Genomic DNA, 23,890 nt, shown 5'->3' on the forward strand with positions numbered 1-23,890 from the left:
GCATGTCGTCTCGCTGCTTGGGATTAAAAAAAAAACTAGCATTCCTATCATAACACTGTCATTTGGAGGCTACCTGGCTGATTTATTAATACACCGCAAGGTTTTTCTGAGCGGACTTAAGTGGCCTTATATGCTGGCCTACGTTAGTTTGGAGTAACTTTTTGCTGGCTAGACTTGCTTAAATGGCCAAAACAGGCATAAGTGGCTGGTAATGCCCCCTCTTGAAAAAAAAATGAAACTAAAAAAACTCACTAACTCACTTACACTGGAGCAAATTAAATGGCGATTTTTAAGTTACTCCAAAAAAAAAATCTAGCTGCTCAAAAAAGAGAGGAACTCCTGGGGAAACTTGGGCCCTTAGTCTTTGTTCTATTGATACTATGGTTACTGCTCCTGAAAGTGTTAAAATAAAACTCCAAATCTCAAAACTATAAAACTCCTTACCTCCAAGTTTTCCCTTCCTTTTACAATTTATTGACTTAAGATTGCATCACCTACACACCATTTTCCAATTTATTTCATCTTCTCAGAGTCTTTTCAACAGTGCTGATGTCTGCACTCAACATCGTTAATGTTTGCTCTTCGAAGACCCCTCGGGGAAAAAAAACAAAGCACGCACTCCAACCTGTCTGCAAGCCTAGACTCGAAAAATTTATAAAACTATTCATTATGGTTTACATAAAAATCCACTTAATGAAAAAAAACCTCCAATTCCAAGGAGCCAGAGGTGGAAATGGAGGAGACTATTTCTTCGGATTGACAGAATGTTGACACTGCTGTGTGGATGAGTTTAGATTGGGCCTCAGAATTGCCATAGTTTCACAATGTACAAGATGGTGTTGGCCCATCAGCATTATCTGGTGTTCACTGATTCTGCTTGGAGTTACCAGAGTCAACAGTTGATGCTTTACAAGTGATCACCTTTAGATCATTGCCAACTCAAACATGGTGTAAAAGTTTATAAGGTCACACAAATACACCACTGCTTGCCTATTTAGACCAAGGAATCAATTCTACAGGTGTAAGGATGGAGGCGAAAAAAAGCTGTTGTCAGCATACAAGGTTAAGACCAATATGGTGAGATACTCTACAAATTAGGATCAATATGGTACCATATTTTTTTCTATTATTGAGCCATGTATTATTTAGACAATGCAGACACAAGTAGTTTGTGCTCATTATGTAGATTACAGAAAAAGGTTTCATTACTCCAATTTTGACTCTTTTTCAAACATTGAAAAGTGCATTAAACATTGCAACAATAAGCTGTTAGTTGTCACAAAAGTAGCCGAATAAGTTTTGCAATTCTAAATATGCCTATGAAGGAAGCAACAGGAGTGGGTGAACTGCAGCAAGTACAGTGAACTCAAATTTCCTTTATTTTAATACAAAAATGCACTTTTCTACATGTGCACTGGTTTGCCAACTCTTTGGTACAGTACACTATTTGATATTTGGAACCTCAATTTAATAAACCATATTTGTTAAACTTAACGTGATTACCCAAACCAATGATTTTCTAAAGTAGGTTGGATAAACAGAAGCATACTGTACAACCTGCACAATAGCAAAGCTCAGTTTTACATTTTGTGACTGAAATGTACCGTCGATACCAAACTAAATAGCCTTATAAATTAAGTGGAGATTGTATACCAGTTTTAAATCAGTTTAACCATGGCTTGGCAGAAGGACAAAGAGAATATATTTCACCACCAGGGCCCTATTAAAATGAAGAAATCATAACATATTTAATTTAAAATTTATCCAATGATGAATGGATGAGGCAAACAAAAGGGCTTTTCCCATCAGGTTTAATAGTCACACACAAAATGTAAAGCATTCTCTTGTTTTATTTGGAATTTCCCTACTTCCCTCTATACAAGAACCTTTGATGAAACTTTCGACAAAGGCAGCAGTGAAATTTCAGAAACATTTTCAGTTCTCCTAGGCCAAATGACCATAATCACAGTGTAACAATACATGATCTGCTGTCATCTTTGGCTGGGGTTAGGCTAACAGGTTACTGACTAGCCAAAAGCCTAGGAGGTTACAGTAAAGCCACTACAGCCTGTGGTTTGGACTTTCAGCTACAAGCCGAATACAGGAATGTTTACCACCACAGAACCTCCAGGTGTGTGACAGCATTAACTTCCATAAATTTTATAGACAAATGAAAAAATTAATCTACAAAACCTGGACCTAGTTATATTATTACACACAATTACACACATTTTTATTATACTCTACACAAAACCAAAGTTCTTGGTCTTAATGGCTAGTAACAGTTTTTGTTTGAGAATCTGTTTGGAGGAATAAAGTGGGACGTATAGACGCGAGATGCAGGTGTTTGCAGTTGGGAGGTGTTGATCATCGGGTGGTCTAATGGTGATTGATGGCATTGGTTGGAAACCTTCCTCACTGGCAGGTAATGATGGGCTTGATGTCCAAAAGTAAACCTAAAATCCAGAAAAACATTCACAGACATCAGCAAATTAATTTCAATGCAAGTCACTCCTCAGTGTGATTGTTAGCAGTTTTACCAAGATTAAATGTACTTTTTCTGGTTAAAATCTACATCATAATTTCCACGCCCAATAAAATTTCATTTCAGTCATACCAGATCCTGTCTTTCTGTCATGCTCATCTTCTCCACAATGGACCAGAACCACCGCTTGAATTGTAACAACTTCTCAGCATTTTCCCCTGTTGCAACAAAGTAAGTTTTAAAGTGTTACATTCTTGTTTCTGGGGCTAGCCTGGAAATATTAATCCCATGTCTGAACTACTTAGTGACACCTCAGAGAAAAGGCTCAACTTAAGAAATCATAAGCGAGAAAGGATGCAACATTCTGACTCCTCTGGGGAAAAATCTCCTCAACCACTGGGGGAGGCAAACCAGATCTACAGTACAAGTGAAGGGATGGCAGTGCCGATGCAAACTGAAGTATCCAATGGCGGGGTGATTACACAGGCAATTTCAAGTGGGGGTGGGAGAAAGAACCCCAAAAAGGCCAGATGCCTTACCACCAGGAGGAAACAAAAAAAATCACCCCAGTCACCCTTTCCCGATAGGCCAGTAACTTGGACCAGCAGACACAGAGCAGCGGTTTTGTGTGGCTATTTAGGCCAGGATGCTGCCCAAGGGGAACTGAACAGGAAATACAAATTTAATCGTCACAACATCTCCTTCACAATGAGCAGGCACATTATGTTCAAAAGCAACAAGCACTACCACCTTCCCACTATCCAAAAAGACTTTATAAAATTCATCTGAAATTCTAAAGCAGCTTGAGCATTTTGCTTCATACAGGTTGATGCAAAACATAACTAATTACATTCCTTGTATAAAATTATTTGTTCCATACACAAGACTTGTATCCAATAGTTAAAGCTTAATAATTCATATCAACTTCTATCTAGACAGTTCCATACCAGACTCATCATTGAAAGATGTATAGCTAATTAGCATCTGAACATTCACTTCTCCACAGCCATTGACCAAGAGCCTAAAATCTTCTGCTGTTAGATCTTCTAGTGAATTTTTAGGAAGTACATCCAGCAGTCCTTTCCGCATAGCCTGCAAATGGACAAACATTTATCACTAAAAGCAATATATATTAAATAAAAAGCAACTGCTATCACTTAAAGTGTATAAATTGCAACAGATAAAAAATAGTTTACAATCTAATCCAGAAACAGTGATGATTTTAGGGGGGCCCCCTGTACCTCCGCTGTACAAGAAATCAGCAGCTTACAAAAAAAAAGCTAAAAACAAAAGAACTTGCACTGAATGAGATGAAATTAATGAATCTATGATTGATTGGTTTGTTAGGACAAGTTACTGTGTTGAGGATTCAGTCTGTGAACTTAAGAGGAATCTCAATGAGGAATAGTATGCCATTTGTGTGGCATTGTAGGCAGTTGTAAATGAAAGCATAACATTACAAAGTATTTTGAATGGGCAAAACTGTGGCAAATGGATTTCAATGTAAGCAAATTTGAGGTCATCCATTTTGGACCTAAAAAAAGGATCGAACAGGGTACATTCTAAATAGCGAAAAGCTAAAAAACAGTGGCCTCCAAAAGGGACTTGGGGGTCCAGGTTCATAGATCATTAAAATGTCATGAACAGATACAGAAAATAATCAAGGCGGCTTATGCAATTCTGGCCTTTATATCTAGAGGACCAAAATACAAGGAGGTAGAAATTCCACTGCAGCTATACAAAACCCTGGTTAGACCACACCGTAGGAAGGATATATTGGCATTGGAGGGAGTGCAGCGTAGATTTACTCGAATTATACCCAGACTTTAATGGTTAAGTTACGAGGACAGATTACGCAAATTAGGGTTGTATTCCCTAGAATTTAAGGGGTGATTTGATTGAAGTTCTCAAGATATCAAGGGGAAAAGATAGGGTAGATAGAGAGAAACCTTTTCCATTCTAGGAGTAGGGGGCATAATCTAAAAATTAGAGCCAGACCTTACAGGAGTGCAATTCGGAAATACTTCTACACACAAGGGTGGTAGAAATTTGGAACTCTACTGTAAACAGCAATTGGTGTTAGATCAATTGTTAATTTTAAATCGGGGATTGATAGCTTTTTGTTAACCAAAGCTATTAAGGAATATGGGGCAACGGTAGGTATATGGGAGTTAGGTCGCAGATCAGCCATGATCTCATTGCATGGCAGAACAGGCTCGAGGGGTTGAATGGCTTACTTCTGTTTCTATGCATCTGAAGTGTAAATATCAAGCTACTAATACAAATATGTTGGGATCTCAGCCTCTTTTCCAACAAAAAATGTACTTTATTACACCTGAATTCCCCCCCCCCCCCGCAAAATCTTGATTCTTGGACAGAAAATTATTGCATACAAAAAGAAAAATCTGAATGTTGGAAATCGGAGATAAAAACAGAAAATATACTGCAAATCGTTCAGCAGCAAAAGAGGAGACAGGTTATGACGTTTTAGGTGTGTACCCATCATCAGAACTGAAGAATAAAAGATCACACATCTAAGTCTTCAGTTCTGATGAAAGATACAAACTCAAATTATCACCCCTCTTTTCTCTTAACAAATCCTGACTGCTGTATTCCTAGCATTTTGTATTTACTGCATACTTTCATCAAGTAATTCATAGATAAACAAAACAAAGTGGAAAATAGAAATAACTAGCAGTGGAGAGTGACCACTAAATTCCCAATCATTTCACTGTGTCCACACTTGCTCAACTCCACTTAAACATTAACAAAACATCAGATGTGTCCAGTTTTAGTAAGGCTCAGGTCAAGTAATAAAGTTGAGACTAACTCAAGTATATAATCAATTGCTATAAATACAAGTGTACATATGAATTCTTATAAAATTCCCACAATTTGTATTAGTGCTAAGTTGCCTTTTACAGCTGCAGAACTATTTTTTGAAAAACAAATGCCCATCAGCTTTCAGTTTGTGCAAAAAAAAAATTATTGATGCATGCCATACCACTGAAGTATTGTCACAGCTTAAACTGTCACCATAGAAACAATTAAATACAATACACAACTGAGACTGAAGCGCCTCATTAATCTTTGGGCCAATTTTCACAAATGCCTTGAGCATTGAAATGTGCTAATGTTTTAACAACATAGCACATTCCAGGTAAAGAATGAACAAACTTGTTTTTATATAGCACCTTGCACATTTTCAGGATGTTCCAAAGTGCTGAAGCACAGTCACTGTTTTATAGGCAAATGCTGCAGTTAATTTGTGCACAAGGTCCCACAAACAACACTCAGAAAAATGGCCAGTTACTCTATTTTGAAAGTGTTGGTCGAGAGATAATTATTGTCCAGGACTAGAAGAACTCACTTGCTTTTCTTCAAATAGTGCTATGGGATTTTAAAACTATCCATCTGAGCAGGCAGATGGAGATTTATTTTAACATATCCAAAAAATGACACGCGACAATGCACCACTTCCTCAGTTTGATGAGTCAACCGCGGTTACTGATTTGGGGGGGGGGGGGGGGGGGGGGGGGGATATGTATAATTATAGAGTTTACATTGGCAGGGTCCATTTTAAACTGTAGATACAGGAATTGATCATTGAAATGCCAAGTTAAGGACTTTAAAATGGGGACCGAATCACATCTGCCTGCTGTGGTCCAATTTTCCTCCTCACTTTAACTTCACTTTAGCTCTAGCCAACACTTGGTCTTAAATCAGTGTATAATGCCAAGTGAGGTCACCCAGTACGTTAAAAATATTGCAAGCACACATTTCTCGTCTAACTTCCCACCGTCACAAGTTTTGGTCACTTTTTTGTATCAATTAGTACCGACAGTGTCGATGTAAATACGTACGATTCTGCATGTAAATAGTTGCCTGTAACAATGCAGCTCAGGCTCTGGCCTGTAGGTAGCTTTGTAGATGCTTATGAAGTCTTTCTCCTGACCATCATTTAGATTAAAAAAAACATTTTCTATTGGTCTCTATTAATGTCTTGGCTTTAGAATCCCATAATTCAACACCAGGATAATCCTCATCCCCCCCCTCCCCCACCCAAGCCCCACTATGTCCCTGCAAACTTTATTTTCCCTATTCTTTCTCTATTTGTCTACTTTCCCTTAAAATACAGATGTGGAAACAAACTGCTGCTTTAGGTTCTGAGCTTAATTCAGTAAATTCAGCCATATGAACTTGGGAGAAGTCTAAATTTAAACCTCAATCTACACTCAGCCAGTCTCTGCTGAGGCATCAGTAGGGGCTTCAGTCAGCCCATGTTTCCATTCCTGATTACTGCCCACTGACCCTTAAGTACATATGCGTACATATAAGACGAAATTACTCTCTGCTGTAATAATCACAAGTTGTGCAGCCCGCTGACACTTACAGTCAAGGTTAACTACGGTACTGAAGGGTGCCCAGTGCACATGGAACCATATCAAAATAAAAAGCTAATTACTTTCAGGAGAGGACAGGATGAAACTCAAACAAAATAGTTGTGTAATGTCAAAGGAAACTACATTTTAAACCAGTGGTACTGTCTTTTGTGGCGAGTTGCTGTTTTTTTTTGAATGGAGAAGACCCACCATATATTGTTAAGTATCAGTTAGACCAAGTGTCAGCACAGTCACTTCCAAGTCTAATGTTTGTTAATTCAAGCCCCACTCTAGGACTTGAGTACATAACCTAGAATAGCTTTTGGCAGTGTACTGAGAAAGCATTGCATGAGGCATTAAATTGGGATCTTATTGATATGTTCAGGTGGGCATAAAACACCCCATGGTATTATTTGTAGCGAGTTTTCCTGGCCAACATTTATCCCTCAATCACCACCACCAGCAGAGATGAACCGGGCAATAATCTTAGTTGCGGTTTGTGGAATGTTGCGGTGTACAAATTAGCTGCCAGGTTTGCTGACATAACAATTGTGACATTTCAGAAGTATTTCAGTCAACGTGAATCCCTTTGGGAAGTCCTGAGGATGTAGAGATGTTACGCAAGTGCAACTTGTTCGACTAAATGCAGGATCTTTTGAGATTTTATGGGAGTGGTGTGGGGTGGCGGGAAGAGGAGAAAAAGTCCAGGAGAACATGGAGTCTTGTCACTCATGCCAGAAGAGTACAACACTGGGACCCAAGAACTGGGGGCCTGTGAGAGATAGATGTGGCAGCATAATTTAATGTTCCTTTGTTTAAAAAAAACACTGCCATAACAACACTGTGGCACGAAGTCAGAAGAGTCAAGGGACTTGCCTGTTGTGCAATGGTGCTGCTCTGCTCCTCTGGAGTGCTCTACTTGCACATGATACAGATGAAAAACAAAAAAAAGGTAAAAAAAATTCTCTGCAAATTATTTACTTGCACATGTGTAAAAGACAGCCTGAAGGAGAGAACGCAAAGGTCCCTGTGCTCACAGGTTGCTCAAGTCAGGGCTCAGCTGGGCCAGGTTGCCAAGTACAGGATGTGGGCAAGTCTGGGGCCATCTACAAGTGAGGAGCTTCCATGCATGGACAAGAGCACAGTCGAGGATGCGTTAAGTTTTATAAGGAAAGGTGGTAGGAAAGTTATTTGGACAATGTGCAAGTATGTTCATTGTTTGGAGGTCGCTCACAATGTTTATTACGTTAAATTCCATTTTGAGCAGTTAGTGGTGAGTGGGAGCCATAATAGTGTGGAAAAAAAATGTGTTTATATACAGCATCTTATCATGCGCCAGAAATATCCGAGCTTCATACATAGTAAATTACTCTGATGTGCAGTTAAATTATGTGGTCAAATGCAGTAGCCTTTTTACATATAGCAATGTCTCAAAAAGCAAATAAATTATGTGTTTTTGTTTTTGTGGTCAAAATAAATTTCTTCCAGTGGAATGCAATTTTGTTTTCAGAATGTGAACACCAATCAGACCCTGACCAGAAAATAGCCAAAAATGAGTCGATCACCTGTGGGGTTGCACATAGGAGTCAAGGCTATGTGCAGTCTTCAGTTGAAGCAAGAGAGGGGGTTTGGAATAATTGGCAGTCCTATTGTAAAGCCATTGGGGGGGGGGGGGGTTGATTCTAACTGGGGGCACGGGGCAGGAGGGAACCCCACCCCCTACCCACACACACAGCAGGCCTTATTTAAATCATCCAGGTCAGTCTCCCGTCTGAAACTAGGCGTGACGGTCAAATGGGCAAGATGGAGAAAAAAAAATATTCGAGCCAGGTTCCCAATGATGCCAGGGATCATTCCCTTGAAATTAGCACCAGCTCTGGAAACTTGCGCTGGTACTGGGAGGGAGAGGCTAGGCCAGGGCTGGGAGGTTCAAGGCCTCAGTCAGGCCTGCAGGGAGCACTCCTGCTTCTCCTACCATACAAGGATGCCACAGAAAAGTGATTTTTAAATAAACCTCTAGCCACTCTGCAGACTCCTGTAGGGGTTCTCTCATAGGATTGGCCCTGTGTGGAAGTTAAAATACTCTCCTGTGCCTGAATTATGGTGAGTAAAGATGGTGGGGGGCAGGAATGCGTTGGGAACTTGCCGTGACACCTTCCACTATCTGCACTGTCCTCCATAAAGTCTACCTCATGCAGACAGATAAAAGTGAGCGAACAATTTTTTTTTAATCCCACCAACACAATTTATATTTCAGTTTATCATGAAACATCTCTTCTAGACAAAACAGCTCAACTGCTGCAGTGCTACCACATGATCGGTGGGATGGGGGTAAAACGGCATTCGTGTCAACTAGGAACAAATGAAGCATTGCCGGCAACCAAAATCTCCTAAACTAGTTTGGGCAAAGTATCAAATTCTCCAAGTTCCCAGCAAAAAAAGGCCGAGTTGCTGACAAGCTACCAAGGAGAACGAGAAGCATCAATGGGCAGATAAAAATGGCCCTTGAACCTCAAGCAATGGATAAAATCCAGCAAGCTATTTTAAAAATTTAGTGAAGATACTATTACTCTATTTCTTTTACCGAAACATGACAGAAGGTAGGTGGGGTTAGTTGTGATTAGGTATATAGAATTGCAGAATCAACAACGACCAAAATAGTTAGAAAATTTAATTCTAGGATCAGATTTCAAGGTGCCAAGATTTGCAATGATGGCAGATAATTTCAAACAGACCTATTAGGAAGCCCGACTTGGCAGGGACATTACCACAGAAGAATAAAAAACATTAAAAATTGTTTTAAACCATCCTAATGCAAAAGGAAGTGTTGAAAGAAAGGTACGTGTTAAAACAATTGGCTAATGTGTCATGTGCAAAGATAATCAGTCAAGTAAAAGTATTTTTACAGACTTAGGAAAATAGTTCTCAGGAGAACAGGGATAGGCATCAATCTCAGCCAAAGGTAATGAAAGCTATCAGAGTAGCCACAAGGAGTGGAAGATAATAGATAACTGTGGTAGTAATAGCAAGGTTTAAAAAAAACTGTCAAGTGTCTAAAAAGCATTAAGGATTGCACAGTTCATTGAAAGAATCCTTAGGGCAGATTCAAGTGGACTCCCAGAATATGGCAGAGGTTTTAAATGGCTTATTTGCATCAGTCTTCACTAAAGACAATTCTCAGTTACCAATACTACATTGTACAGTTGACACTGAAGTAAAAGGTGTCGAAACTAATGCGGATATAGTTCTGGCTATGGGGTTCCAACAGATCGGGCTACTAGTCCCAATTGCATTCACTAGAGGGTGTTAAAATAAATGGGAGCTGTGCTCGGTGAGCGCATTACTCATATTTAACAGCTTGCCAGGGTCTGGATTGTTCCCCTGGACTGGACGGAAACCCATGTGGCGTCAATATACAAAAAGGACAGTAAGTTAGAACCAAGGAATTAGCTTGACTTCGATTATAGGTAAGATGCTATAAGAGGTCATTACATATGTACTGTATGACAACCGTGACAGAGAAGGAATTAAAGACTCAACGCTGCTTCTGAATTTGAGAAGTTACTAAATTGGTGGATGACAAGGCGCCACACAATAGGCTAATGAATAAATGAGAGACCTGTGGGATTAGCGGGCAGACATTGGGTGAGATAAGGAATTGGTTGCATTCTTGCAAGTAGAAGGTTGTTATTAATGATAGTGGTTTTGAGTGGACTGACCGGCTACTAGTGGAGTACAACAGGGATCAGTATTAGGGCCGTTACTCTTTACCATCTTTATCAATGATCTGGATGAAGGCATCAGGGAAATTATATGCAAAATTTGTGTGGGTGTTAGGGCTGTGGATGAGAAAAATAGATTCCAAGAACATCTAAATGTTAAAAATTATGAAGGGTTTTTAATAGAATACAGAGAAACTGTTTATACTGGCAGGAATATCAGTAACCAGACAATACAGATTGAAGATAATTGGTGAAAGAACCAGAAGGGAAATTATATATTTTTTAACACAGCAATTTATGATCTGGAATTCACGGTCTTAATGGGTAGTGGGAGCAGATTAATAGTAACTTTTAACAGGGAACTGGATAAATACTTGAAAAAGAAAAAAATGCTATGAGGAAAGAGCAGGGGAGTGGGTCTAGTTGGATTGCTCTTTCAAAGAGTGGTCCTCTTCTGTGCTGTGAAAGCTAACATTCTATGATTCCATGACCTAGATGGGCTCACATTTGAATTGTGCCATGTAATATAGATAACTGTAGTATTATACATGTGGATAGGGCTCATATCCACACCAAGCAAAAAGTGGAGAACCTACGGTTGTTGAGCACGAGAAAGACCTAGATATCATATTACATAGATCTCTGAAAGTTCATGACCAATCATGAGGTTATAAAAAAAAAAGTGTGCAAGGATGTGTTGCCAGGACGATCAAATAAAAAAACTAAAACACTATACTGCACTTCAATAAGACTTCATCGAGAATATGGTGTCCAATTTTGGTCCCCTCATGTGGGCGTGATAGAAGCCATGGCAAAGGTTCAAATGAGGACCAATAGATTGATCCCTAGTTTAAAAAATCTTAGTTACCACAGGCTGATAGTGAGGGCTTTTTAATTCTGGAAAAGCATAGACTTCAAGGAGATTTAACTGAAATCTTTAAAATAATGAAAGTATTTAATTCGCTCCATGTAGATAGACTACAAGTTACATAGGTTAGGAGGACCAGAGAACACCCGAATATGTAGGTTAGATGTCAGGAAGTATTTCTTTTTACAGAGTGATGAACTCATGGAACATGTTGCCGGTTTGTGCAACAACTGCAGATTCAACCGTTGGAGAGCTGGATAAACACTAAACTGTGGATGACATCACAACATACAAAATGTAGCTGGGATATTGGGGATGTATCTCCCAGTCACTGTAGCTTCCTGGAACTGGTTTAATCGTCTTTGGGCTGAGGAATCTCCAGTGTTTCTTCCCCCATCTCAACTGGCCGAGGGTTCTTATCTCTTTTCCCTGCCTTTCCTAGAAGTGTGTGCGGATGGATTGTGGGGGCAGGACATTGATGGTGCACATGGTGTGCATAAGTTGCAGCATGACATTATGGGCAGGTTTGCTGGTCCAGCTGGCCCTTTCCTGTCCATTGCTTCTGTACCTTTGCATAGCACAGAAACAGACTATTTAACCCAGCGTGTCTGTATGGGCTATTGCAATCCAAGACTAATGCTACTGCAGTCTTCTGGAGCTTGTTCGATTGCTTTCGGGTGTTAGAGATAAAATTCCTCAGATTTACTTCCTAAATAGGTCCAGAGGTTGGTTTTCTCCATGCCAAGGTGTGTTTGTGTGTGCGCGCGCGCGCTCACATGTCAGCCTGAGTTGCTCCTATTTTTTTGGAGCTACTAGTTTAGAATGAAGCATCCTAGAAATTGCAATTCTCGGCATTTAGTTTGCTCCAGTTCTAGTGAGTTAGAATAGTTCCATTTTACAACAGAGTTTTTTTTCCGGGGGGGGGGGGGGGGGGAAAAAAGAGAGCAGGAGCTGAACAGGAGGGAGGGGAGAGGCCAGTGTCCGATCTTCGCCCGGTAAGCCCATTTGGCTAGGGCTAGCATGCTTCAGGCCCCTCCCACGCAGCCTGGAGCTACTGCACATGCGCGCATGTGCAGAGGTCCCGCAACCCCCCCCCCGTCACACGTTCTGCAGCGCCGCGCCAAGGGCCTGGACCGACCGGATGGAGGGGAGAATACCAAGGTAAATAATAGGCGCCTTTTCTGTTCTAAAGTCGGCGCACCACATGGAGATGCGCCGTTCTAACCCTGGGGGCAAACTTGGGCCGTGTGTGTGTGTGTGTGTGTGTGTGTGTGTGTGTGTGTGTGTGTGGAGAGAAGAGAAAGAAAGGCAAATGTTGAAGGTAGCTGCAGTTGTTTTTTTCCCCCTCTGCTCCCGTTTCATATTTAGACTTCAGCTGATCGTTCAATTATACTTGACAGTTAAGCCAGTTAGAAAAGTAATCCTTTGCACTGTTAATTGTTATTGCAAAAATTGAAGAACTTATCGCACAGTGACCCCAGAATAACATTTAAATCTTTTTATAATCTTGGGAATTTCCAATGGATTTCTCACCACTGGGCAAACCTCTACCAAGAATCGCTGAAGCACAGTTTCTGTACAATAGAAAGTGTTTCCATAGCACTATAACAGATTTGCTATTTACAGTGGCCTCAATGAAGTGACTTCAGAAGTGATCTTTCAAACAAAAGCAACAAATTTGCATTAGAAAGAGAGGAACTTACATGAAGAGGCTGCTCAGCAACCACCAACATTCGGTACTCTGCATATTTCCTAACATACTCATAAACATTCAAAGGAGTGACTGGGATGTTGGCTCCACCAGGAACAAGTTCAACCTGCAGAGAAAAACACCATCAGAATTTTGTGACATGAGTAAACTGCTACATTTACTGAAAAGTTAGGAAAATATTTTGTTGTATTTTTAATCTACGGAAGCAGTGGATCAGAATCCTCTCCTTTAGACAGTAGAAGATCACTGTTCAAAGCAAAACCAGTCTATAGCTTTATTTATAATGTAAAATTACTGTCAAAAACTTTTAATTTCATCACTTTCATAAAAGAATATTTTCAAAATCAATGAAAACAAAACAGGACAAACATGTACTGTGTGCAAACTTTGTGGCATTGGCTAGGTGTGCAATCTATTTAATTGTTTGATTATAAGCACGATCTTTCTCATCCTTTGAAATAACAATTTCCACATATAAATGAAAAGGCTACTATCCAACTGGGAAGGGGGAAAATAAAAACGGAGTCACTGGATGGTCTGAGTACTTCAAGAGAAACACTACTCTGCACGTGACACACAGATTGGGCAAACTGATGGTGGAGGAAGTTGTGCATAAGAACATAATAGGAGCAGGAGTAGGTCATTTGGCCCCTTGAGGCTGCTCCACCATTTAATAAGATCATGGCTGATCTGATCTTGACCTCAGCTCCACTTCCCTGCCTGCTCCCCATAACCCTTGGTTCCCTTATTGTTCAAAAATCTGTCTATCGCCACCTTAAATATATTCAATGACCCAGCCTCCACAGCACTCTGGGGTAGAGAATTCCAAAGATTCACAACCCTAAGAAATTACTCCTCATTTCCGTTTTAAATGGGCGACCCCTTATTCTGAAACTATGCCCCTTAATTCTAGATTCCCATGAGGGGAAACAGCCTCTTTGCATCTACCCTGTCAAGCCCCCTCAAAATCTTATATGTTTCAATAAGATCACCTGAGTTTTCTAAACTCCAATTAGTATAGACCCAAACTGCTCAACCTTTCTTCATATGACAACCTCTTCATCTCAGGAATCAACCTCGTGAACCATCTCGAATGCAAGTATATCCTTCCTTAAATAAGGAGACCAAAGCTGTACGCAGTACTCCAGGTGTGGTCTTACCAATGCCTTGTACAGTTGTAGCAGGACTTCCCTGCTTTTATACTCCATCCCCTTTGCAATAAAAGGGCAACATTCCATTTGCCTTCCTAATTACTTGCTGTACCTGCATGCTAACTTTTTGTGTTTCATATACAAGGACCCCCAGGTCCCTCTAACGCAACATTTTATAATCTCTCCCAATTTAAATAATAATTAGATTTTTTATTTTTCCTACCAAAGTGGACACCCTCACATTTTCCCACATTATTCTCCATCTGCCAAATTTTTGCCCACTCTCAGTCTATCTATATCCCTTTGCAGATTATTTGCGTCCTTCTCACAAAGTGCTTTCCCACCTATCTTTCAGCAAATTTGGCTACATTACACTCGGTCCCTTCATCCAAGTCATTAATATAAATTGTAAATAGTTTGAGGCCCCCGCACAGAGATTCAACTGTCTCTCCAGTTGTGCAAACATAAAACTTGGGCTTGAATAGGGCACCTTAGTGACACCAATGCTTTGAATGCTTCATGCCTACTACTCGATTCTGCGTCTTGGTGTGGCAGCTTAGGAGCCGTGCCTGAACCCTGAAGTTGTGCTAAATTATACCAAATTAAGATTAGATAAAGTGTTGTTAGTCAAGGCTTTTAAAGTGATACATGCCAGAAATGTCACTTTTATTCTATAGTAGTTATAATTTCAATTGTAGCTTTCAGAAAACAAATCCATCATTAATGTTCTCATTCGTCTTTTTAAAATTGAATTAATTTTACTAACTGCAAAGTGTCACTCAAAAATCATCATACCTGCCCTCCACCTTCTTCCTTACAAAGATCAATAGCAAAAGCTAGGTCCATTGCTGCAAAGACTGCATATGCATCCTGGCTTTGAGAGGCGAGGATAAGTTGGCGCAAACTTTCATACATCACATGATCAAAGAAAGCAAAATCATGCCAATTCACCTGGAAAGTTAAAAGGAATGATTTTCAAATCAAATCCTAATACAACATACATACACATATATATATATATTATATCTCAAAATATTTAATCAATAGAAGTTAATACTTACTTTTCTTCCTAGCAGAACTTTAATAACATGTCTATTTAGGGTTATAGGGCAGAGTTCATTTTGTAGTAGACATAGACCCAATATCCTGAAAGGAACACAAGAGTATGATGTTTAATTATAAAGTATGAACTGGCAATATTCCAACACAATACAGTCAATAATTGCTAGTGGTATAACTCCATAATAGTGTTGCATCTCATTTTACCTGCCGATATTACGGAAACAATTGAGGCGTGCTTCTGAGTTTTTGCCTGGCCTTGGCGAGTAGAATCCTCGCTTTCCAGGCTGGTAGAAGAGCGGTGCATTGTCATCACCATCATCTGGCTCATCCAATTCCATGTCGACCACACTTCGACTAGAGCCATGTCGTTTTCTAGTGTCCTGCTGCAGATCAATTAAAAAAAAAATCACCTACAGCTTTAAGAAGCATCAGCGAGAGTAATGCTACACATTTGTTCGCTAATTTAAACTTTTGCTTATTTCACCTCCTCTACTGAGCCAGAACCCCAAAGCAAAACAGCCCTGGAACTCTCAGCAGCATAAGCAAAGACCAACAACTCTAACATTGGGCCAGAGAATAAAATATAAAATGTAAACACTGGAACACAAACCAGCAACTGCTGGCTTCTGTAGTCAAAAATATAGTTTGTTGCCAACAACTGATTGATTACAAGCAATAAATGCTGATGAAAACAGAACCATGAACAAGAAGGTCACACAAAATATACAGTAATGCAACCAGATAATCGTACTTATTCTATAGTCTCAAACACAAATGGTTAGGGTTTATTCACAGGAATGCAATTTTCCCCTACCTGAGATTTATCTGATGAATCGAGCAATCCCAAGTCCAATATACTATCGGCACCATTTTCTCTGCAAAAAAAATGTGGACAATTTAATTCAACATAGTTTAAAAACACAAATACTGCATTAGCCAGGGTTATATTTTTCAAATGTATTTTACCTTCCATGTGCAATGATAAGTTCCATGGCCTCATCAACCCTTGCTCTTAATGAGTCTTCACTAGCTAGAAGCAGCAAGAGCTGTGCAGGGGACAATTCCAGTAACATTCCTGTGATCTTACTGGCAAATGCCTGAAATAAATCATTTCAATTAATACATTATAACTTTTTATTCAAAGTTAAAAGAACTGAAAAAATTTCCAAAATAAATCTATCCTTGTTAAGAATCTACAGATAAAGATTATGACAGTGGATTGACTTTACAGTAAGTTACACTTACTGGTTGCATTGCTTGAACCCGAGGATACAGCCGCTCTCCAAGTGCTTGCCGATGGGCTGGCAGCGGATCTGGGTCATCACTAGGATTTCCTTCTGATGCTGGCCGGAAAGGTCTGGTATCTATGGAAAGTTGCCTTCTTGATTCACTACAAAATTTAGAACAAAGACTAACTTTACTAATCATTGAATGAATAAAGAATGAAGTATACCTTAGATGGTAAATCTGAGATATATTAAATAAACTAATCAAACTCAGGATAATACCCCGGTCCAGACAGATTACATACACGCATTTTAAAAGAATCTAGGGAGGATAGTGCAGAGGTATTGCTACACATATTTAATAATCGTTAGAACAAGGTGTAGTGTCAGAGGACTGACGTAATACCTATATTTAAGTAGTGAGATAGAACATGTCCAGGGAACTATAGACCAATCAACTTAACATCGGTGGTAGGAAAAATAATGGAATCCCTACTAAAAGGAGAAAATAGAACATCTGGAAACCAAAAATATTATAATGAATGGTCAGCATGGATTTCAAAAGTGATAGTCTTGCTTGACCAACCTCATTGAATTATTTGAAGAGGTAACGGAGAGAGCAGACAAGGGTAATGCAGTAAATACAATTCATCGAGATTTTCAAAAGGCACCACAAATAACAGACTAATAAGTAAGGTCAGAGAATGCAGTCAGGGGACAAGTATCAGATTGGATAGCTAGCTGGCTTCAGGACAGAAAGCAGAGAGTAGGGGTAACAGGTAGCTTATCAGAGTGCAGAAGGTGGGATGTGATGATCCCCAAGGATCAGTGCTGGGACCACTGTTCACAATTTTACACAAGAGCAATAATTAGGAGCAGGAATAGGCTATTTGGCCCCTTGGGCCTGCTCTGCCATTCAATGAGATCACAGCTGATCTACCTCAACTTCATTTTCCTACACTATCCCCAAATCCCTTGATTCCCTTAATATCCAAAAATCGATCCCCATCTTGAATATACTCAGAGACTGAGCCTCCACAGTGCCCCCGGGCTAGGGAATTTCAGAGATTCACCACCCTTTACATAACATAATTGGAGCAGGAGTAGGCCATACGGCCCCTCGAACCTGCTCAGCCATTTAATATGATCATGGCTGATCCGATCATGGACTCAGGTCCACTTCCCTGTCTGCGCTCCATAACCCCTTATTCCCTTAACGTTTAAGAAACTGTCTATTTCTGTCTTAAATTTATTCAATGCCCCAGCTTTCACAGATCTGAGGCAGCGAATTCCACAGATCCACAACTCTTAAGAAATTTCTCATCTCAGTTTTAAATGGGCGGTACCTTATTCTAAGATTATGCCCTCGAGTTCTTGTCTCCCCCATCAGTGGAAACACCCTCTCTGCATCCACCTTGTCAAGCCCCCTCATAATCTTATATGTTTCGATAAGATCACCTCTCATTCTTCTGAATTCCAATGAGTAGAGGCCCAACCTACTCAACCGTTCCTCATAAGTCAACCCCCTCATCTCCAGAATCAACCTTGTGAACCTTCTCTGAACTTCCTCCAAAGTAAGTATATCCTTTCGTAAATATTCCAAGTGTGGCCTCACCAATACCTTATATAGCTGTAGCAAGACTTCCCTGCTTTTATACTCCATCCCCTTTGCAATAAAGGCCAAGATTCCATTGGCCTTCCTGATCACTTGCTGTACCTGCATACTAATCTTGTGTTTCATACACAAGTATCCCCACTCAGTGAAGTTTCCCATCTCAGTCCTAAATGGCCGACCCCTTATTCTAGACTCCTCAGCCAGAGGAAACATCCGCCCTGCAACTATTCTGGCAAGCTTTGTAAGAATTTTGTATGTTTCAATGAGATCACCTCTCATTCTTCTAAACTCTAGAGAATATAGACCTCGTCTTACTCAATCTCTCCTCATAGGACAATCCCCCCATCCCAGGAATTAGTCTGCACTCCCTCAATGGCAAGTATACCCTTTCTTGGGTAACTGTACACAATACTCCAGGCGCGATCTCACCAGGGCCCTATACAATTGCAGCAAGATAGGTGTCTTTATTCTTATACTCAAATCCTCTTGTAATAAAGGCCAACATACCATTTGCTTGCTGTATGTTAACTTTTAGTGATTCGTGTACAAGGACACCCAGGTCCCTCTGGACACCAAAACTTCCCAATCTCTCACCATTTAAAAAATACTGCTTTTCTGTTTTTTCTACCGAAGTGGAAAACTTCACATTATATTCAATTCACCATGTTCTTGCCCCCTCCCTTGGTCTGTCCATATCCTCTTGAAGTCTCTGCATCCTTCTCACAACTTACATTCCCACCTGGCTTTGTATCATCAGAAAACTTGGATATATTACATTTGGTCTCCTCATCCAAATCAATGATATAGATTATGAATAGCTGGGGCCCAAGCACCGATCCTTGCGGCACGCCATTAGTTACAACCTGCCAACCTAAAAATGACCCGTTATTCAGACACTGTTTTCTGTCTGTTAACCAATCCTCAATCCATGCTACAGGTGCAATGACCAAAATCCAGAGTTCCAGAATCCAGACTGATCCATGGCGGGGCTGTCCTGAAACCGGAAAATGTTCCGAAATCCAGATTCTCCGGCCTTGGCCTGACCCGCGCCCCCCCACCCCGCCCAGGCAGACGTTTTGAGATTTGGAAGGGCCTCGGTCCTGAGGTTTCTGGATTTCGGACGTCACCCCTGTAAGTATATTACCCCCAATTCCATGAGCACTAATTTTGTTTAATAACTTCTTGTGTGGCACCTTAAATTCCTTCTGACAATCCAAATACACCACATGCACTGGTCGCCCCTTTATATTCTGCTAGTTACAACCTTAAACTCTGCCAAACATGATTTCCCTTTTATAAATCCGTGGTGACTCTGCCCAATCCTATTATTCTTTTCTAAGTACCCTGTTACCACATCCTTAATAGATTCTAGCATTTTCCCTACTACTGATATCAGGCTAACTGGTTTATATTAGCTACCTTTTAATCTGCGGGAACCATTTTAGAATCTATGGAAATTTGGAAGATGACCACCAATGCATCCACTATCTCTATAGCCACATCTTTCAAAACCCTAGGATGTAGGCCATAGGTCCAGAAGATTTATTGCCTTTCAGTCCTATTAATTTCTCCAGTACTATTTTTTTGTAGCAATAAACAGATATGACCTCCGAAATCCGGAAACCTCGGGACCGAGGCAACATATTTCCGACGTCCCAAATCGCCGAGGTTCAGGAATTTCCGGATTTCAGGAGATGAAATCAGACGTCCCGAACCTGGAACCTTAATTGGCTCAGCGGTGAGCTGTAGTTAGTAAGAAAAAAAAGCGCCCAGGAAAAACCTGCGTTGCAGTTCTTAGGACAGTGATAGGTATGCAGACCTGCTAAAAAAGTTAAAGTTTTTATTTTTTTTAAATTCTTTTGCAATGAATAGATAGTTAAGTGTCTTATGAATGTTGCACGATTTAAAAAAAATGTTTTTTTTGGGTGTGTCTCTCTTGTGGGGGGGGCGGGGGCGCGGGCAGAAAGAGTGAATTATTTACTGTTGTGAAAAAAAGTCTGGATTTCAGACGATCCTTCCACCGATCTGTGCAATGTCCGGATTTCGCAACATTCCAGATTTTTGAACTCCAGATTTGAAAAGTCAACCTGTACTCATTTTTCAGTTCCTCATTCTCGATGGACCTCAGATACTCCACTATTTCCGGGAGGTTTTTCATGTCTTCTTCCGTGAAGGCAGACACAAAGTATTTTGTTTAATTTCTCTGCCATTTCCTTATTCCCCATTATAACTTCTCCTGTCTCAGCCTGTTGGAGACCCACATTTATTTTTGCTAATCTTGTCCTTTTTACATACCTATAGAAGCTTTCACAGTCTATTTTTGTGTCTCGCTAGTTTACACTCATTCTATTTTCCCTTTATCAATTTCTTGGTCCTCCTTTACTGAATTCTAAAATCCTTCCAATCCTCAGGCTTACTGCTCTGTTTGGCAACATTATAAGTCTTTGCCTTTGATCTAATACTATCTTTAACAATTTTATATTAACAATTTAGACTTTGAAATCAAAAATACAATTTCGAAATTTGCGGACAACACCAAATTGGGGAGGGGAAAGATAGTCACTGCCAAGGAGGACTGCAACAAGTTACAGGAAGGCATTAATAAACTTGCAGAATGGGCATATAATTGGCAAATGAATTTCAACACAGATAAATGTGCAGTATTAGGTTTTGGTAAGAAGAATAGGGAGGTCACTTATTACTTGGGAGAGTCTGGGTGGGAATCGAGGAGCAAAGGAATCTGAGTAAAAATACACAAAATTATTAAAAATAGCAACACAGGTTAGCACGGCCATAAAGCAAAGCAAGCACTAGGGTTTATTTCTAAAGGGAAAGAATTGAAAAGGAGAAAAGTTGTGCTAAACTTGGAAAGAATCTTGGTTAGACCACACTTGGGGAGTACTGCGTACAATTCTGGTCGCCATATTATAAAAAGGGTAGAGTCACAGGAGAGGGTGCTAAGTAGATTTACAAGGATGCTACCAGAAATGCGAGGGTATACCTATCAGGAAAGGATGAACAGATTAGGTCTCTTTTCTCTTGAAAATAGAAGGCTGAGGGTGACCTAAGAGGAGGTCTTTTATGAAAGATTTTGGTATAGTAGATGCAGAGGGAATGTTTCCACTTGTGGGAAGAGCATAACTAGAGGCCATCAATATAGGATAGTCACTAAGAAATCAAATAGGGAATTAAAAAAAAACATCTTTACTTAGAGAGTGGTGAGAATGTGGAACTCGCTACCATAGGCATTGGTTGAAACAAATAGTACAGGTGCATTTAAGGGTCGGTTAGATAAGCATATGAGGGAGAAGGGAATTTAGGAGTTATGTTGATAGTTAGATGAGGAGAGAGGGGAGGAGGCTCGAGTGGAGCCTAAATGCCAGCATGGACTGGTTGGGCCAAATGGCCTGTTTCTATGCTATATTTCTTATGTAATTGTATTATATTGGAACAACTGGCTTCAGATCATTTATACTCCCATTATTTATTCAATACGCCACTAAAACTAACCTGGAAACAGGAGCGTCATCATCCTTCTACTGTATTAAATATTTCAAAAAAATGTTGAAATCTACCCATGTACTAAAATGAACATTGGTGTATGCTTTGTGTGTAGAATACGGCATTAATTGCTCAATTAAAAAAAAAACATGGTTACAAGCTGGACTAATGTGTTAAACAGCTTCATCAATTGAGCTAGAAACAGGCTATTCAACTCGTGCACTTATCTTTTAGGATCCAATCTGACGATTCAGAACAGCAAGTAGAAAATGTGATGACAAGCTTGTTTAATGCTTTAGTGATGTTTTTAATTCTACAGTGCTAGCATTTTACTGGCTCAGGTACTTGCCAGCCATTGTGTAGTTAAAAAGGATGACACTGACCATTATCAGGTGGCCATTTTATGTTTAGTGGGACAATGTGAAAGCTGACTGAATGTTTTGGATTTGTGATTACAGTTCAAAGTACCATTTTGATGCAAAGGTACTGGAAAGTTTTGAGTCAATTTCAATATCACCTGCAAAAAGTTTGTAAAAATACAGAATATCATGAAAGTTTCAGGCTTTGGATTTCCACAAACCCTGGTTATAGGAGCATAATCTTAGCAATTGGATTGAAATAAATTTGGAGTACAAGCTTGGTAAGCTGACAAAGTCAGTGAAGCACATGTTTTGCAGATGCACTAACTATTCCCAAAACATACTTCAAAAAAGAATTTAGATAACCGATCATCACTGGTCAAGTTCGATGACAATTAGTTTCAATTATTGAGACAGCAACTGGACAGTACTGATCATGCTACATGTAAAGATCATGGATGTAATGAGGGGACAGCAGATTGGACAGCAAACAGGAAAGATTTTTAGGCTGAGCTGTCAAGTTGGCAGTGGGTATAGACTATGCCCCAAACATAAGCTAGGAAAAAACAAACTCAACTTATATCACTGACAGACAATTCTCCTGTTGTGTTTCTTAGCAAACTGCAATTTTTAGGAAACCAAGAAAACTATTTTGTTAAATATACTTAAGTGGCAATGTTATAATAGAATTTGAACCAAGAACGCCAATACAAGATCATAAAATTGAACCACATGCCATTACATAATTATTCTCCTCTTTTCAATTAGGGGACTGAATATACACTCATCAGACTAAGAACCGGCCTCTGAAACAAACAGTTTTATTTAAATAGAACAGGCAAAGGAACAGTATAACAGTGAATCACACATCTTTCTTTCCACTTTGAGATATATAATAGTAAAGACACTAATTCAATTGTAGCTCTATCACACTGAGCTTTTTGCATCAGAGAGCAGTTAAAATCTAACAACTCATACTCACCGATCTCGGTCTCGACGAGAGCCTGCTCGCATTCCACCACTTCTCCTCATTTCCCTTTCTCTCTCTCTTTCTTGTTCCCTTTCTCGGTTCCTCAGTCGCTGCATTAAACCTAAATCAAAAATAACTATTACAAAAAATTTAACTTCTGTGCTCAAGTTCATTAGTTCGGTGTACAATACTTACTGAAGAAAAACAGCTAAATTAAATTAATTTTACAGGAACACAATTTTTTTTTCTGGATTTCAAAGTTTTTGTTGAAAATCTACAAATATTATAAATATATTTTAGGTCGAAATGTAATATTTATTTCTACGACCGAGATGATCAAAACTCTATCTCTCTCCATATGTACATACCACTACAAAACTAGAAGATCCAACAAGGTAGATTTTGTAAATCCTGTCTGACATTATAGACGTAACAAAATACAAAGTACTAACTCTAGGGTTGAAGTGACCTAACAAGTGAACTACTGTCTAGCATTCTGTTTTTACATAAAAGATTATGCAATGAATTTGCGAAGATAGCTTGGTCATGATTGACATCAGTAGCTTGACCATCAATTGCTTTGTTACTTAAGAAATGGAGATCAAGTTCTAACAAACAATAATTCATTTAGACATTAGCAAACTGTGCTCTTTTAAATTCTATTTTCAATGTTCTGTGTGTTTCATAATTTGCTCCTCTAATGTAATAACAATCAGTGGAGTTTGAGGCTAAATGATGTGAAAAAGGCATGCACTCAAGAATTAATCATAGCCAGGCAGGTTTGACCTGATCAGCGACCAAGAGATACTATAATTTTTCTGACTATTGCAGATACAGG

At 39.6% G+C, this 23,890-nt stretch overlaps 1 protein-coding gene across 10 annotated transcripts in view; it reads right to left on the reverse strand.

Annotated features, from left to right (window-relative positions):
- Positions 1-1,356: 1,356 nt before the first annotated feature.
- ubr5 (ubiquitin protein ligase E3 component n-recognin 5) overlaps positions 1,357-23,890 on the reverse strand; it is a 176,905-nt gene continuing 154,371 nt past the window's right edge. For all 10 annotated transcript variants that reach the window (XM_070888496.1, XM_070888497.1, XM_070888500.1 and 7 more), the window contains 11 exons: positions 23,065-23,173; positions 16,627-16,771; positions 16,348-16,478; positions 16,196-16,256; positions 15,586-15,764; positions 15,381-15,465; positions 15,115-15,270; positions 13,161-13,274; positions 3,433-3,577; positions 2,618-2,703; positions 1,357-2,456 (listed from right to left, as the gene is read on the reverse strand). In XM_070888496.1, the coding sequence (XP_070744597.1) occupies positions 2,244-2,456; positions 2,618-2,703; positions 3,433-3,577; positions 13,161-13,274; positions 15,115-15,270; positions 15,381-15,465; positions 15,586-15,764; positions 16,196-16,256; positions 16,348-16,478; positions 16,627-16,771; positions 23,065-23,173 (1,424 nt within the window). In that variant the 3' untranslated portion in view covers positions 1,357-2,243. The remainder of the gene's footprint in view (positions 2,457-2,617; positions 2,704-3,432; positions 3,578-13,160; positions 13,275-15,114; positions 15,271-15,380; positions 15,466-15,585; positions 15,765-16,195; positions 16,257-16,347; positions 16,479-16,626; positions 16,772-23,064; positions 23,174-23,890) is intronic.

Source organism: Pristiophorus japonicus, chromosome 1 (genome assembly GCF_044704955.1).
Source record: "Pristiophorus japonicus isolate sPriJap1 chromosome 1, sPriJap1.hap1, whole genome shotgun sequence".
Lineage (NCBI taxonomy): Eukaryota > Metazoa > Chordata > Chondrichthyes > Pristiophoridae > Pristiophorus > Pristiophorus japonicus.